This window comes from Poecilia reticulata, chromosome 20 (assembly GCF_904066995.2).
Source record: "Poecilia reticulata chromosome 20, P_reticulata-male-v2, whole genome shotgun sequence".
NCBI lineage: Eukaryota > Metazoa > Chordata > Actinopteri > Cyprinodontiformes > Poeciliidae > Poecilia > Poecilia reticulata.
In genome coordinates this window covers 25,922,081-25,936,156 of record NC_088849.1, presented here as the reverse complement: position 1 = coordinate 25,936,156, position 14,076 = coordinate 25,922,081, and the positions used below count along the sequence as shown (strand labels likewise).

The following is a 14,076-nucleotide window of genomic DNA, read 5'->3' as shown; positions in this document are numbered from 1 at the left end:
TGGAGGAGGCTCTACTAATGCTTTTCAAAGATGTACGGTTGCATAATTGTGCATCTGTTTGCAGCCATTTTCATGTGCAACTATGAATGTTGAGTGGGGGGGCGTGGCCAGCAGCAGCAGCAGCAGCTAAAACAGCTCGAAGTAGGCAGAACTGACCAGACTGAAATCTCAGCTAAGAGTCATTTTTTAATGAACATGTTTTGTATAGACCACAGATCTGTCCTGTTCGAGGAATATGTCACCTTTAAAGAATAAAATAAAGACTTTAATCTGAGAGTCCCATTTAACTGCTTTGGTTGGCTGAAACCCTTTAAGGACGTTAGACATCAAACGTCAGATTAACCTGAGATGGTGACCAGGACGTTGAGTCCCTCCAGGACGTCCATCTGCTGGAAGCGCCTTCGGTTAATCAGGTTGTAAACTTTTCCCTGGCCGCTTCGGTCCAGCAGCATCAGGCCGTTTTCTGTCCCCACCAGCAGATTCACTCCTGCAGAAAAAAACTTTTTATTTCCTGCAGAAACATTTTGGTTCCTGTGCGGCGTCCGCCGGCGTCTCACCCCACAGGGCAGCGCAGAGGATCTCAGAGTTGAAGCGCTTCTTGTACTTCCTGATCTCGGGCGTGTCGCTGTGCGGCCGGATGTTCGTCGGGTTCACGTTGACCACGGAGATCTTCCGGGCCTCGTTGAGCCTCGCCTGCTCCTGCTCCTGTTTCAGCAGCTCATCGGCAAACAGCGCTGCAGAAAAAACTCAAATTAACCTGAAGAAAACAGATCTGCTTTATACACACATTTACATTTTTAAAATACCGATAAATATATTTATATAAAACAATGATGGTTGTTTCTTTTAGGCTTCTTAGCTTCTCTTATGTATGTTTTTATGGCTAAAATGTAAAGCGCTAATTTACAGATGTTGAATGACGTTCAACATAGTAGTTGTGTTAGCTTCTGCTAAATACCCTGCTGGTGTAGCGCTTTAGCGTTAGCTTCTGCTAAATAACATGCTGGTGTAGCGCGTTAGCTTCTGCTAAGTACCATGCTGGTGTAGGGCTTTAGCGTTAGCTTCTGCTAAATACCCTGCTGGTGTAGTGCTTTAGTGTTAGCTTCTGCTAAGTACCCTGCTGGTGTAGCGCTTTAGCGTTAGCTTCTGATAAGTACCACTCTGGTGTAGCGCTTTAGCGTTAGCTTCTGCTAAATACCCTGCTGGTGTAGTGCTTTAGCGTTAGCTTCTGCTAAGTACCATGCTGGTGTAGCGCTTTAGCATTAGCTTCTGCTAAATACCCTGCTGGTGTAGCGCTTTAGCGTTAGCTTCTGCTAAGTACCATGCTGGTGTAGCGCTTTAGCATTAGCTTCTGCTAAATACCCTGCTGGTGTAGTGCTTTAGTGTTAGCTTCTGCTAAGTACCCTGCTGGTGTAGCGCTTTAGCGTTAGCTTCTGATAAGTACCACTCTGGTGTAGCGCTTTAGCGTTAGCTTCTGCTAAATACCCTGCTGGTGTAGTGCTTTAGCGTTAGCTTCTGATAAGTACCACACTGGTGTAGCGCTTTAGCGTTAGCTTCTGCTAAATACCCTGCTGGTGTAGTGCTTTAGCGTTAGCTTCTGCTAAGTACCATGCTGGTGTAGCGCTTTAGCGTTAGCTTCTGCTAAGTACCATGCTGGTGTAGCGCTTTAGCGTTAGCTTCTGCTAAGTACCATGCTGGTGTAGCGCTTTAGCGTTAGCTTCTGCTAAGTACCATGATGGTGTAGCGCTTTAGCGTTAGCTTCTGCTAAGTACTATGCTGGTGTAGCGCTTTAGCGTTAGCTTCTGCTAAGTACCATGATGGTGTAGCGCTTTAGCATTAGCTTCTGCTAAATACCCTGCTGGTGTAGCGCTTTAGCGTTAGCTTCTGCTAAATACCCTGCTGGTGTAGTGCTTTAGCGTTAGCTTCTGCTAAGTACCATCCTGGTGTAGCGCTTTAGCGTTAGCTTCTGCTAAATACCCTGCTGGTGTAGCGCTTTAGCGTTAGCTTCTGCTAAGTACCATGCTGGTGTAGCGCTTTAGCGTTAGCTTCTGCTAAATACCCTGCTGGTGTAGCGCTTTAGCGTTAGCTTCTGCTAAATACCCTGCTGGTGTAGCGCTTTAGCGTTAGCTTCTGCTAAATACCCTGCTGGTGTAGCGCTTTAGCGTTAGCTTCTGCTAAATACCCTGCTGGTGTAGCGCTTTAGCGTTAGCTTCTGCTAAATACCCTGCTGGTGTAGCGCTTTAGCGTTAGTTTCTGCTAAGTACCATGCTGGTGTAGCGCTTTAGCGTTAGCTTCTGCTAAGTACCATGCTGGTGTAGCGCTTTAGCGTTTGTGGAACTAATGTTTATGATTAGTACTTTGGGTTAGCGCGGTTAGTGGTGCCCACAGCTCTTGCACAAAGCCGGTGAACTGAATCGTACCTGCAGCTGAGTTTTTATCATCGTCTTCGGTCGGCGAGGTCCCGTACACCCGGGGGTCAACAAATGGGGTGAAGGACGCCTTGGAGCCGCCGCTGCCTCCCATCCCGTACTGCAGAGCACAGAAACACAGCAGACACTCAGATCTGATCAGCAGTCAGGACTCAAAATAAAGGAAACATGGGGTTAATTACTAAGTTATGCTAAGTTGTTTCCTTTATTTTGTCAGAAAAATGGTGGGAACTTCCTGGTTCAGAAGCTGGAAAACTGAACGATGGAGGAAAAGAAGGAGAGAAGATTGGGTATAATTAAACCATTTGTGATCAAAGTAAACTTTTGCTAAAGATTTTTCCTCTAAAATAAGTTGAAGTCATACAAATGTCTACTTAAATGTTGCAACAGATTAAACATCTTAATGTCAACTTGAAGCTGGAATGAAATATAATCCAAAAGAACAGAAACACGACCAACTCCCCACTGGTACAGCAGCTCCCTCTAGTGGTACAGAGAGGAAATGCTGAGAATCAGTAACTGCCACCAGGTAAAAGCTGCACACACTCATCCCGTCACCGGGGGTAAAACCATGATGGGGTTTGTTTGGCTGACCTTCATGAACTGCCAGTGGAACCAGAACTACTAACTTAAAACAAGCTGCTGTGTACCGAGATAATTGAACTAGAAACTAAATAGGATTTTGTGTTTTAGCAGTGTGGACACCTGGCAGATCCTTAACCCAACATTAAAATGTGTCTGATTTAAACACCAACGAGGTTTTATTCTAGTTTTTGCTTCTGCTTGTCGTCGTCTGATTCCATCTGTTTGTTTTTGTTTCACCAGAACGATGAAAATCCTCCTGACGACCAGAAACGAACTGTTGGTGCTGGAGGCAACGTCCCACCCGGATCAGACGCTGCCGTGTTTGTTGGAGGGGTCAGTGGTCAGGTGATGATGTGGGTCAAAGGTCAAAGGGTTGGACAGGGTGACGGAGGTTTGTCATAAGGGCCGGGTTCTGCTCCACCTACTTGGACCAAGGAGGCGCGGCCCAGTGGGCCCAGAGTGCTTTGTTGCACCAGATCTGGGAGGTTGGTGTTGCCAAGGAACGGATTAGCGCTGCCGTGGTAACTGTTGCCGGGGGCAGAGCTCCGCCTCCGTCCCCTAAACCTCTGGAAGAAGAGAAGAGAAGGGGGCGTGGCCAATGAGCGGCGAGGCGGTGATGGAGGTCAGGCTGCCGGCGGTGGAGTTTAAAACCTCCATCAGGTCCAGAGTTTGGGTCAGAATGAAACTAGTAAAACCAATAAAGACCTTTGGAAAAAGCTTCAAATATCAACATTCAGGATTTAACTGAATGTTTAAACTAATGTTTTATTTCTTGAGTCAGATCAGATCCACAGCGTTTCTGCAGGTTCACTAAACTAAGACTTTTTAAGACCAAAATGAGTGAAATTTAAGACCTGTGTCACAACAGGAACATATTGATGAAGAAATGGTTCTCCTTTTGAGATTAACTACATTCTGGCTTTAGTTGAAGATGCGAACTGCATTTATTTTAAATCTTTTTCTCTAATTGTTGGATCAAACATTGGGTCCAAGTCATGCTAACTCCCACCTGCAGGTGGCAGTGTTTGTTCTACAGCACTGCTGACTCAGCCTGTGAGCGACGTGGAGATGTAAGTCATTTCCTGTCTCACGTCAAATATTGCAATATTTTGTGTAAATATTTCTAAATCAGCTTCACAAAATCAGTGGATTCGATTGCAAAATATTCCAAAAAACAAAATCCAATGTCAAGAGATGTTCAATATTATTTAACTGGCAATAAAATACAAGAAGAAGACAAACTTTAAGACCTGGGATTAATGTATTTAAGTCCAACTTACCTTTAATTAATGAATTCAGGACGTTTTAAGGCCTTAATTTTAGATAAATTAATTAAAATCTTTTTCTGGATGCACAGCCACCCTGAGTGCAGGAGCAGCTGCTGAGGTCAAACTGACTGCTCCTGGCGTTTCTGGGCTGTCCTAACGACCCGGACCCAGACGGGAACCAGAACATCTCGGCCGGGTCGGAGTTTGACCTGGAGTCAGCAGTGCTGAACGCTGGGACTCACCTCCCGCATCATGAGCGTGCCGTCCTGCGTCCCGTCTCCGTACGGGTCACCGTGGGCGTCGTTATGGCCTCCCATCACGCCGAAGGACTCGTTGCTGCTCTGACTCGATGGAGGCCTGAAGGTCAAGAGGTTAAACTCCAGTTTCAGCTCTGTTCATTTGGTTTGCTCTCTTTAGGACACAGGTGTCAAACTCAAGGCCCGGGGGCCAAATCTGGCCCGCCGTAGCTTTTTATGTGGCCCTCTGGACTCCAAATTACATCAATAAGTCCTTCCAGTTTTTCACAAATCTGCACAAATCACACAAAATCCACACATTTCCACATTCTTTCCTGATTTTACTGCCAATTTTATCAAAATTGGTCAAAACCATCGAATCTGTAACTGATACGGCAAGTGATAAAGAGTCACATTTGACATCATACATTAGCGTGAATATTGTAAAAAAAAATTACAAATATTTCTTAATATTCACCACAAAATCTGTCATTTTGATTGCAAAAATAAACAGTAAAATAATCACAAATCCTGGAGGAACAGCTATTTATTGATATTTTAACAGTTTTATTGATTTTATCAATAGATTCTGGTACAACAGACCCTTTAAGAAGATTCAGATTTTTGATTCGGCCCAAAATGAAAATGAGTTTGACACCACTGCTTTAGGAGATCTAGTGTCACTCACATAATCCGCGGTATGTCGCTAACGGCCACCGATCCGTCATTAGCCCCGCCCTCTCCCTCCTCATCCTCGCTGCTGTGCGACTCCTCGCTGGATGAAGAGTAGTCCGTGACCTTGACCGGCGGACGGCTGGTCTCCTCTCCCTGCCGCAGCTCTCTCAGCTCTTTGGCCAGAGCCGTCAGGTCCTGCAGGACGAATAAACGGCTGTTACCGAGTCTGGAGGTTCTGTGTGCAGGAACTGAACTGCAGCAAAAAATTATCAAAATATTATCAAACCCTGAAAGGAAGCAGATCTACCAGAACCTTTCAGCTAATTTTATATTTTAAATCCAAACTAACATGATTAATAAGCGGAGAGAAGAGTTCTTAGAAAAAAAAGTGTTTTTCCAATAAAAAACATTTATAATTTATTTAGTATTTAATCGCAGTTTTTTAAAGAAACACGTCAGGTGCTTTAAGAGCCTCAGTCTATCTGAAAGTAATTTAACTACTGCCTGAACTTTTTGCTACATTTATGCAATTTACAGAACTTTCCCATCATTGCTACTTTCCCAGACTTACAGATGACTTTTCTGGAGTTTACGCGTTAAAAGGTCGTTTTGTGAAGGTCCCTGGAAAGTGACTTATAAAATCTAAGAAATCACATCATTTAGGTATGAATAATAAATACCTCATATGTCCTGTGTAGGTTTTAGAAAGTAAGATGTAAGCTTTGGAAAGTAACCTGTCCAGGAAATCAATCTGCAAATTAACGTTTAAATTCTTAAACGTTTTGAAGAAAAAAGTTTGAGAAACTCCAGATTTCCTATAAAGTTCTGTTAGTTCCTAATGATGAAAATGTTTGCTGTTAAATTCCTTAAAAGACGCTTATAATTACAGTCTAAGTTTTGAAAAGTAACATTTAAATTAAATACAGAAAAAGTTCAGCAGAATATTGTGCAGGTTTTAGGAAGTAACTTGATCATTTTGGAAAGTAACCTGTCAGTTCCAGGTGATTTCCAGGAAAACGATCTGGAAATTAACCTTAAACTTTTGGGAAAATAACATTTGCATTACAAACACCAGACATTTACTGTAAGTTTAAGAAACTAACTTGTATTTTAGGCTCAGAAAAGTAACCAATTGGTTCAAATCAAATTCCTGAAAATGATCCTTGAAAAGCCTTAAAAGACAACTGTAAGTTCTGGAAAGTAGCATTTAGCGTTGGAGCAACCCAGCAGGCAAAAGGGACAGGAGCATCACAGATGTGGGAGACGCCATGCAGGTTGTTAGTGCGTCTGAATGCTCCGAGTCGTTACGGGCGGCGGCGGCGGCGTGACGGAGGCGAACTGCAGACCAGGCCTCACAGAGCTTCAGACCCACATTTCACATCCAGCAGCCGAAACATCTGATGCATCTGTCGCCATGTTGCAGCAGGATTCACAAATAAATCTACAAAAACTCAATAAAACAGCAGAAATTAAAATATACTGACTGCACTGAAAATGTCCTGAAATATGGGTTAAAGTAAAAAGACAGTAAACATGTTAAATTAATCTATTCTGTGTAAAGATGCTAAATATGAAACATTATGAAACAGAAGAAAATGTAAGTAAAGAATTAAACTATATCTTAATATTTTATTAATTTATTCAATAAATTTAAATCATAAAAGTCAAGAAAGATTAAAAATGATGCAATAAAAAATTCTGTATTATTTCACATAAAATATTTTATCGTTTTACTTTTTATTTAGATTTTGTAATGAAATAAATTGTAACTTTAAAAGTTTAAAAACATCATAAATGGTTATTTTGTGTAATATTTTTAATTACTATTAAAAAAATTATCAATAATAATTGATTATGGATTTAAATGCTGTAATTTTCACATATTACTTCTGTAAGAAAGAAACTTATTTTAAACTTTATTTTAATATAAACCTTATTTATAAAAAACAAAATAAAACATTTAAAATTTCTGCAAATATAAAAAATTTTGAAATCTGAAATATATAAAGTAATATTAAAAACTCTTAATTAAAATTTCAGATTTTCTAAACAGAAATAAAAAATAAATAAATGTGAACGCAATTCAATATGTTCTGATATTAAGTAATTAAAAGTAAAACAAATTGGACTTTAATGAGTTTTGTTTTTATCTAAAGCAAAAGAAATAAACTGAGGTTTATTTTTTATAAAGATCCAAATAGAGAAATTCAGACTATTTTATTTTTTTCACAGATTAATTGAAATCCTTCCTGTAGCAACATGGCGGCTGTACTGACGCATCACAGCATGAAAACAGAAGCAACGCGAGAAAAATCCACTCTAAAATATCACAGCAGGGATGCTGAGAGGCAGGAAGTGACAAAGTGGGAGGAGCTTAGGGTGGTGGGAGGAGCTTAGGGTGGTGGGAGGAGCTTAGGGTGGTGGGAGGAGCTTAGGGTGGGGTGAGAAATCTTACCAACTCCTCCTGATGGGAAACAGAGGAAGAGTAAAATGGAGGAAGAAAGAGAGAGAGTGACCGTGAAAATGAACCATGGTGAAAAAAGTGACGTTTCCACTGAGGGATACGACAGGAAGTCACATGACCAGAGGTCAGAGGTCGGCTTCCTGTCTGACAAAACAGGAAAATATTTCAGCAGCAAAAATTCACAAGGGAAGGAAAGAAAAAAGAGGAATAACTGGGTGAAAAGCTGGAAGAAAACTTTTTCTCTCTAAACTAAAAAGTTTTTTTTTCCCGGGATAAAAACAAAAGTCTGGAAAATGAAAATAAATTCCACAAAAAGTAAAAAAATGTAGAAAATTACTACAATCAAATAATTTGGTACAAAACAAAAACATTTATATTATAAACCGAGTATTAATTTTTATTCTTCCATGAAGCAGATTCATGTTTGGAAGAGTTTGGAAGCAGCATTTAAACTGGTAAACAACGTTAAATTTACTAAAGTTCTGCTAATTTAAAAAATTAATTCACACCAGAAGTGAAGCCAAAATCATCATAACTCCTCAGAAATAATATGATTTTATTGTTGACTAATTTTACTTTATTGCATTATTTATGTTATTGTTTATATATTGTTTTCTTAGGGATTTTATTGTTGACATTTTGCTCCATAATAAACTATAAATGTTGATATTTCTAACTGAAACTTATAGAAATAGTGTTCTTTATTTTTTCTATGTTTAATAATAATTAAATGCAGATTTTTAGGCCTGATTTTGTTTTACGCTGAAATTAAAAAGGGAGCAAAAAACATAATTAATCCAACAAATATCCACTATTCATGAACTGCAATCAGGGCCCAAAACAATCAGCCTGCGGACCACAAATGGCCCCCGAACCTCAACTTTTGAAACCCAGAGAAGCTCAGCGTTGCTAAGCTAATATAGATTTTCACCCAGTTACGCTTCTTTTTGTCCCACACAGTTAAATCCACACGATTCGCATCGGGACAGAATTGGTCAAACATTCCCAGCAACAGGAAAAGGTGAGGATGGCATGCCTGAGGGACGCCTGAGGGACGCCTGAGGGACGCCTGAGGGACGCCTGAGGGACGCGTCCCCATGCCTGAGGGACGCGTCAATGAGGACAAAGAGACAAAAAGACAGGGTGGAAAGAGACGCCAAAGAGGAGAAATGCCACTGACCTCGTCTAAAGCTTTCTTATAACTCTGAGGGACGACAGAAGGACAGATGGAGGACAGGATGAGAGGAGAGACAGAGCGGTCAGCCTGAGTTCATGGGCCGCACACACACACACACACGCACACACACACACACACACACACGCGCGCGCGCGTTAGCGTTAGCTTCGGCTGTGAGCGCTCACCGCGGGCCGGCTGGGCCGGGTCAGCTCTCTGCTGTCGTCTTTGGCGTCGTGGGAGGAAAGAGTGGAGCCGTCGGTTTTAGCAGCAGAGTCACCTGAAAACAGAAACGAGTAACTCAGTTAATCCAGTTTCATAGTTAATCCAGCTTCATAGTTAATCCAGTTTCATAGTTAATCCAGTTTCATAGTTAATCCAGCTTCATAGTTAATCCAGCTTCATAGTTAATCCAGTTTCATAGTTAATCCAGTTTCATAGTTAATCCAGCTTCATAGTTAATCCAGCTTCAGTTAAACCTGTTTAAAATTAATCCATTAAATTTAATCCAGATTTGAGTGACTCTAGCTCTAATTCAGATCTAATTTAATCCAGATTAAGTGTAATCCATATTAAAGTGACACCAGTTTCATGATTAATCCAGATTAAATTAATCCAGTTTAATGTAATCCAGATTAAAGTGACTCCAGATCTAATTTAATCCAGATTAAGTGTAATCCAGATTACAGTGACTCCAGCTCTAATAATGTAATCCAGATTAAGTGTAATCCAGATTAAGTGTAATCCAGATTACAGTGACTCCAGCTCTAATTTAATTCAGATTAATTTAATCCAGATTACAGTGACTCCAGCTCTAATTTAATTCAGATTAATTTAATCCAGATTAAGTGTAATCCAGATTACAGTGACTCCAGCTCTAATAATGTAATCCAGATTAAGTGTAATCCAGATTAAGTGTAATCCAGATTACAGTGACTCCAGCTCTAATTTAATCCAGATTAAATGTAATCCAGATTACAGTGACTCCAGCTCTAATTAATCCAGATTAAGTGTAATCCAGATTACAGTGACTCCAGCTCTAATTTAATCCAGATTAAGTGTAATCCAGATTACAGTGACTCCAGCTCTAATGTAATCCAGATTAAGTGTAATCCGGCCCACCTCTCTCGTTGGAGCCTCCCTGGGAGCTCGGGGTGCTGGAGCTGGAGGAGCTGCCGCTGCTCGTCCTCTTCAGAGGCGTTTCCATGGAGACGTCGGTCCTCCTCAGGTCAGGGTTGCTACGGTAACAGAAACAGCGTCAGACGTTGAGAGGAAGCGGTTCGGATGGCAGCGGGACGGTTCTGGGCCGTACCTGGCCCGGATGAGGTGCGCTCCGGCCCGCGGGCCGAGGCCCGGTCCGTTTCCCGGAGAGTTCTTCCGGACCAGAGCCGGAGAGATGGAGGTGGTTCGCTGAGGAACCTGGAAACACAAACACTCCGTTAGTCCTCTGGACCTGGACCGGGCCTGGACCAGGTCTGGACCGGGCCTGGACCGGGTCTGGACCAGGTCTAGACCAATCCTGGACCGGGTCTGGACCGGACATGGACCTGAACCGGGCCTGGACCTGGACCAGGCCTGGACCAAGCCTGGACCGGGTCTGGACCTGGACCGGGCCTGGACCGGGTCTGGACTGGACCAGGCCTGGACCGGGTCTGAACCGGACATGTACCAGGCCTGGACCGGACATGGACCGGGTCTGAACCGGGCCTGGACCAGGTCTGGACATGGACCTGGACCAGGCCTGGACCTGGACCGGGTCTGAACCTGGTCTAGACCTGGACCGGGTCTGAACCGGGTCTGAACCGGGTCGGGGTAATTCCTGGGTCGACAGACTGACATGTAGTTTCTTTGCTGTAAAAATGATTGTAGATGATAAAAGTTCCAGATTCTTTTATTTGTTCTATTCATTTTATCTTCCGGTTTATTTTCTCATCAATGGTATTTGATCAGTTATTATCGGTGTCTCTGTCTGAGGCAGCTGTTGGCCCGCAGCATCACTAAAGTCTAACATCAAACGTTAAGCAGCAAAATGAGCCGTTTGGGTTTCAGAGGATTTGATGAGTTTCTGGAAACAATCAGTTACTTTAATTAAATTAATTTAATTTAAACTTTAATCAGTTTTACAGCCTGAAGCTGAAGATTAAAAACGTCTTTTTACTGTAAGGATTAATTTCTATCACTTCAAAATGAGCATCAACAGGCGCAGAAACGACAGACAGGAAGCCGTGCAGACAGACGTGACGACCGGATCCAGAACACCAGAACCGGAACGCCAGAACCGGAACGCCGGATCCAGAACGAGAACACCAGAACCAGAACGCCAGAACTGGAACGCCGGATCCAGAACGCCGGATCCAGAACGCCGGATCCAGAACGCCGGATCCAGAACGCCGGATCCGGAACGCCGGATCCAGAACGCCGGATCCAGAACGCCGGATCCAGAACGCCGGATCCAGAACGCCGGATCCAGAACGCCGGATCCAGAACGCCGGATCCAGAACACCGGATCCAGAACGCCGGATCCAGAACGCCGGATCCAGAACGCCGGATCCAGAACGCCGGATCCAGAACACCAGAACCAGAACGCCGGATCCAGAACGCCGGATCCAGAACGCCGGATCCAGAACGCCAGAACCGGAACGCCGGATCCAGAACGCCGGATCCAGAACGCCGGATCCAGAACGCCGGATCCAGAACGCCGGATCCAGAACGCCGGATCCAGAACGCCGGATCCAGAACGCCGGATCCAGAACGCCGGATCCAGAACGCCGGATCCAGAACGCCGGATCCAGAACGCCAGAACAGAACGTGAAGCTCATGCAGCCCGACCCATGCAGACACCTTGGGCGGCATGTCGTCGTCCTGCCGCAGCCAGGAGCTGCGGTCCAGCTTGTCGAGGGGGGGCGCCAGGCGGGACAGCGGAGGGGGAGGGGGCGTGTCGGACGTGGGGTCGGAGTTCTGCCGGGGCATGGGGGGCCGGGAGGGGGAGGGCGAGGCGGAGGACACGCCGTGGGGGTCGTACAGGGACTGGGAGCCCGACAGGCCGTGACTCTTCACCTGCACCAGGTGGGCCATCTGAACACACACACACACACACACACACACACACACACACACACACACACACACACACACACACACACACACACACACACACACAGGCAGGAGACAGGCAAGGTGGAGGAGGAAGAGCAGGAGGAGTTAGCAAGTGATCAGGAAGCAGGAAGGAGTGAAGGAGGAGAGGAAACCAGCAGGAAGAGAACCAGCAGCTAACCAGACTGGGTCAGACCGGGTCAGACCGGGTCAGACCGGGTCAGACTGGGTCAGACCGGGTCAGACTGGTTCTGGTTCCCTGGATGTACCCGAGTTTCCGACCCGTTCCCATGGAGCAGGCTGAGAACAACTCGGATCGCTAGCTAACCCTCTGAACCCATGACTAGACAACTGCTGCCTGTTACCATGGAGATACACGTTACCATGGAGATAAACGTTACCATGGAGATACACGTTACCATGGAGATAAACGTTACCATGGAGATAAATGTTACCATGGAGATAAACGTTACCATGGAGATAAACGTGCTCCAGGTAGACGGGGAACGGAGTTCTACACAACACCAGAACTAACAGGTTCTAACATCCATCCATCCAGTGAACGTGTCCTGTGACCTCTGACCTGTGGCTCTACGGAGCGGTGCATGGGCGGCGTCCTGGCCTGCTGGATCCCTCCGCTGCTGAAGGACTCGGATCGGGGGGGCAGCGCCGGGTCGGAGATCCGGTTGGAGACTTTATGCTGCAACGCAGGAGAATCCTGTCGGTTCATCTTATAAAGCTCCTCCACCTGACGAACAGCAGACCGCCGTCACTCAGCGTCACGCCAACATGGCCGCCGCTCTCAGCGGCCGTTAGCTTAGCATGTCTGATTTTCTCGGCTAGTTTAAAACACTGAGATTATGGTTGCCTTCCACTTTCCAGGTGTGAAAACTGAATCAGTTTGGAGGCCGGATTGTTTTCCTCCTAAACGGAGCTCAGCTTCCTCCCTGGGAGGCAGAGATGAGGGCGGACCTTCCTGCACCCACACCAGCTGAAAACAGCAGCAGATGCCCCACATCTGTCCAGCAGCGGCCACCAGGGGGCAGGCCTGCACATCTGCCCTGAATGGGGCTTTCGCTGTACGGACAGACGTCAGACAGAGGAAGATCCCTGAAGGAGGAAGATCCCTGAAGGAGGAAACCGGGATCAGCTGCAGAAGTTAGTTCCTGTTAGCCATTGAAACAAACATCATGCATTAAAACACCTTTAGTCCCATTTTAGAGGAAGACGAAGGAAACAGGAAGGTTAGAAGGTTTGAGGAGGAAAGAAAAAGTTTTCAGTCTTGATCTGACTTCTGGTGCTTTGAAGGACGTTGGGCCAATTCATAAAGTAATAAACATTTAGCTTGGAGACGAATCGGCGCCAAAGACTGAACAAACGCCACGTTCTTCACCAAAGCATCCTGAAAGGTGACCCGTTATGCTTCGACCCGTTCGGATCGGTCTGCTGGCCGCGCCCCCAGCTCAACGTTTACACTCGCATGTTAAAACGGCTGCAAACAGATGCTTTGAAAAGCAGAAATGGAGCCTCCTGCACAACCATCAAGAATGCAGCAAGTGGTTTCTGGATGGTGAGTCAACAGCAAAACAGCAAAACACCTCTCTTTTCCAGCAGCCATTGTACAGCGCAGACAGCAGTAAAACCAGCTGACCAAACAGAGCTCAGATTGGGTTGCTAGGTAACGGCAGAGTTCCGCTGGGGTTGCTAGGTAACGGCAGAGTTCCGCTGGGGTTGCTAGGTAACGGCAGAGTTCCGCTGGGGTTGCTAGGTAACGGCAGAGTTCCGCTGGGGTTGCTAGGTAACGGCAGAGTTCTTCTGGGGTTGCTAGGTAACGGCAGAGTTCCGCTGGGGTTGCTAGGTAACGGCAGAGTTCTTCTGGGGTTGCTAGGTAACGGCAGAGTTCTTCTGGGGTTGCTAGGTAACGGCAGAGTTCTTCTGGGGTTGCTAGGTAACGGCACAGTGGAACGTGAAACACCAGAAAATATGAACCTGCTGCCAGAAACAGCTGGTTGGTTCTTTTAAGGTGTTGGGTTGTTTTTTTTAGGAGCAGCAGAAACTTAAATTAAAGAATAGAAACGTTCAGAACGTGCATTTTGCATAACAGGTCCCTCTAAAACCACCCTGAGCGCAGAGATTACCGAAGATCCGAGGT

General features: G+C 45.0%; 1 protein-coding gene across 12 annotated transcripts in view; it reads right to left on the bottom strand.

Moving 5' to 3' along the window:
- Positions 1-14,076, bottom strand: part of tnikb (TRAF2 and NCK interacting kinase b) — a 65,192-nt gene that overhangs the window by 8,120 nt on the left and 42,996 nt on the right. For 4 of the 12 annotated variants that reach the window (XM_081601759.1, XM_081601762.1, XM_081601768.1 and 1 more), the window contains 11 exons: positions 12,508-12,672; positions 11,673-11,906; positions 10,144-10,250; positions 9,954-10,069; positions 9,020-9,111; positions 8,838-8,861; positions 5,207-5,388; positions 4,525-4,639; positions 2,421-2,529; positions 558-734; positions 344-487 (listed from right to left, as the gene is read on the bottom strand). In XM_081601759.1, the coding sequence (XP_081457885.1) occupies positions 344-487; positions 558-734; positions 2,421-2,529; positions 4,525-4,639; positions 5,207-5,388; positions 8,838-8,861; positions 9,020-9,111; positions 9,954-10,069; positions 10,144-10,250; positions 11,673-11,906; positions 12,508-12,672 (1,465 nt within the window). Of the gene's footprint in view, positions 1-343; positions 488-557; positions 735-2,420; positions 2,530-4,524; positions 4,640-5,206; positions 5,389-7,432; positions 7,658-8,837; positions 8,862-9,019; positions 9,112-9,953; positions 10,070-10,143; positions 10,251-11,672; positions 11,907-12,507; positions 12,673-14,076 lie in introns of those variants that run through there. The other 8 variants (XM_081601760.1, XM_081601766.1, XM_081601769.1 and 5 more) reach the window with 5 other exon arrangements.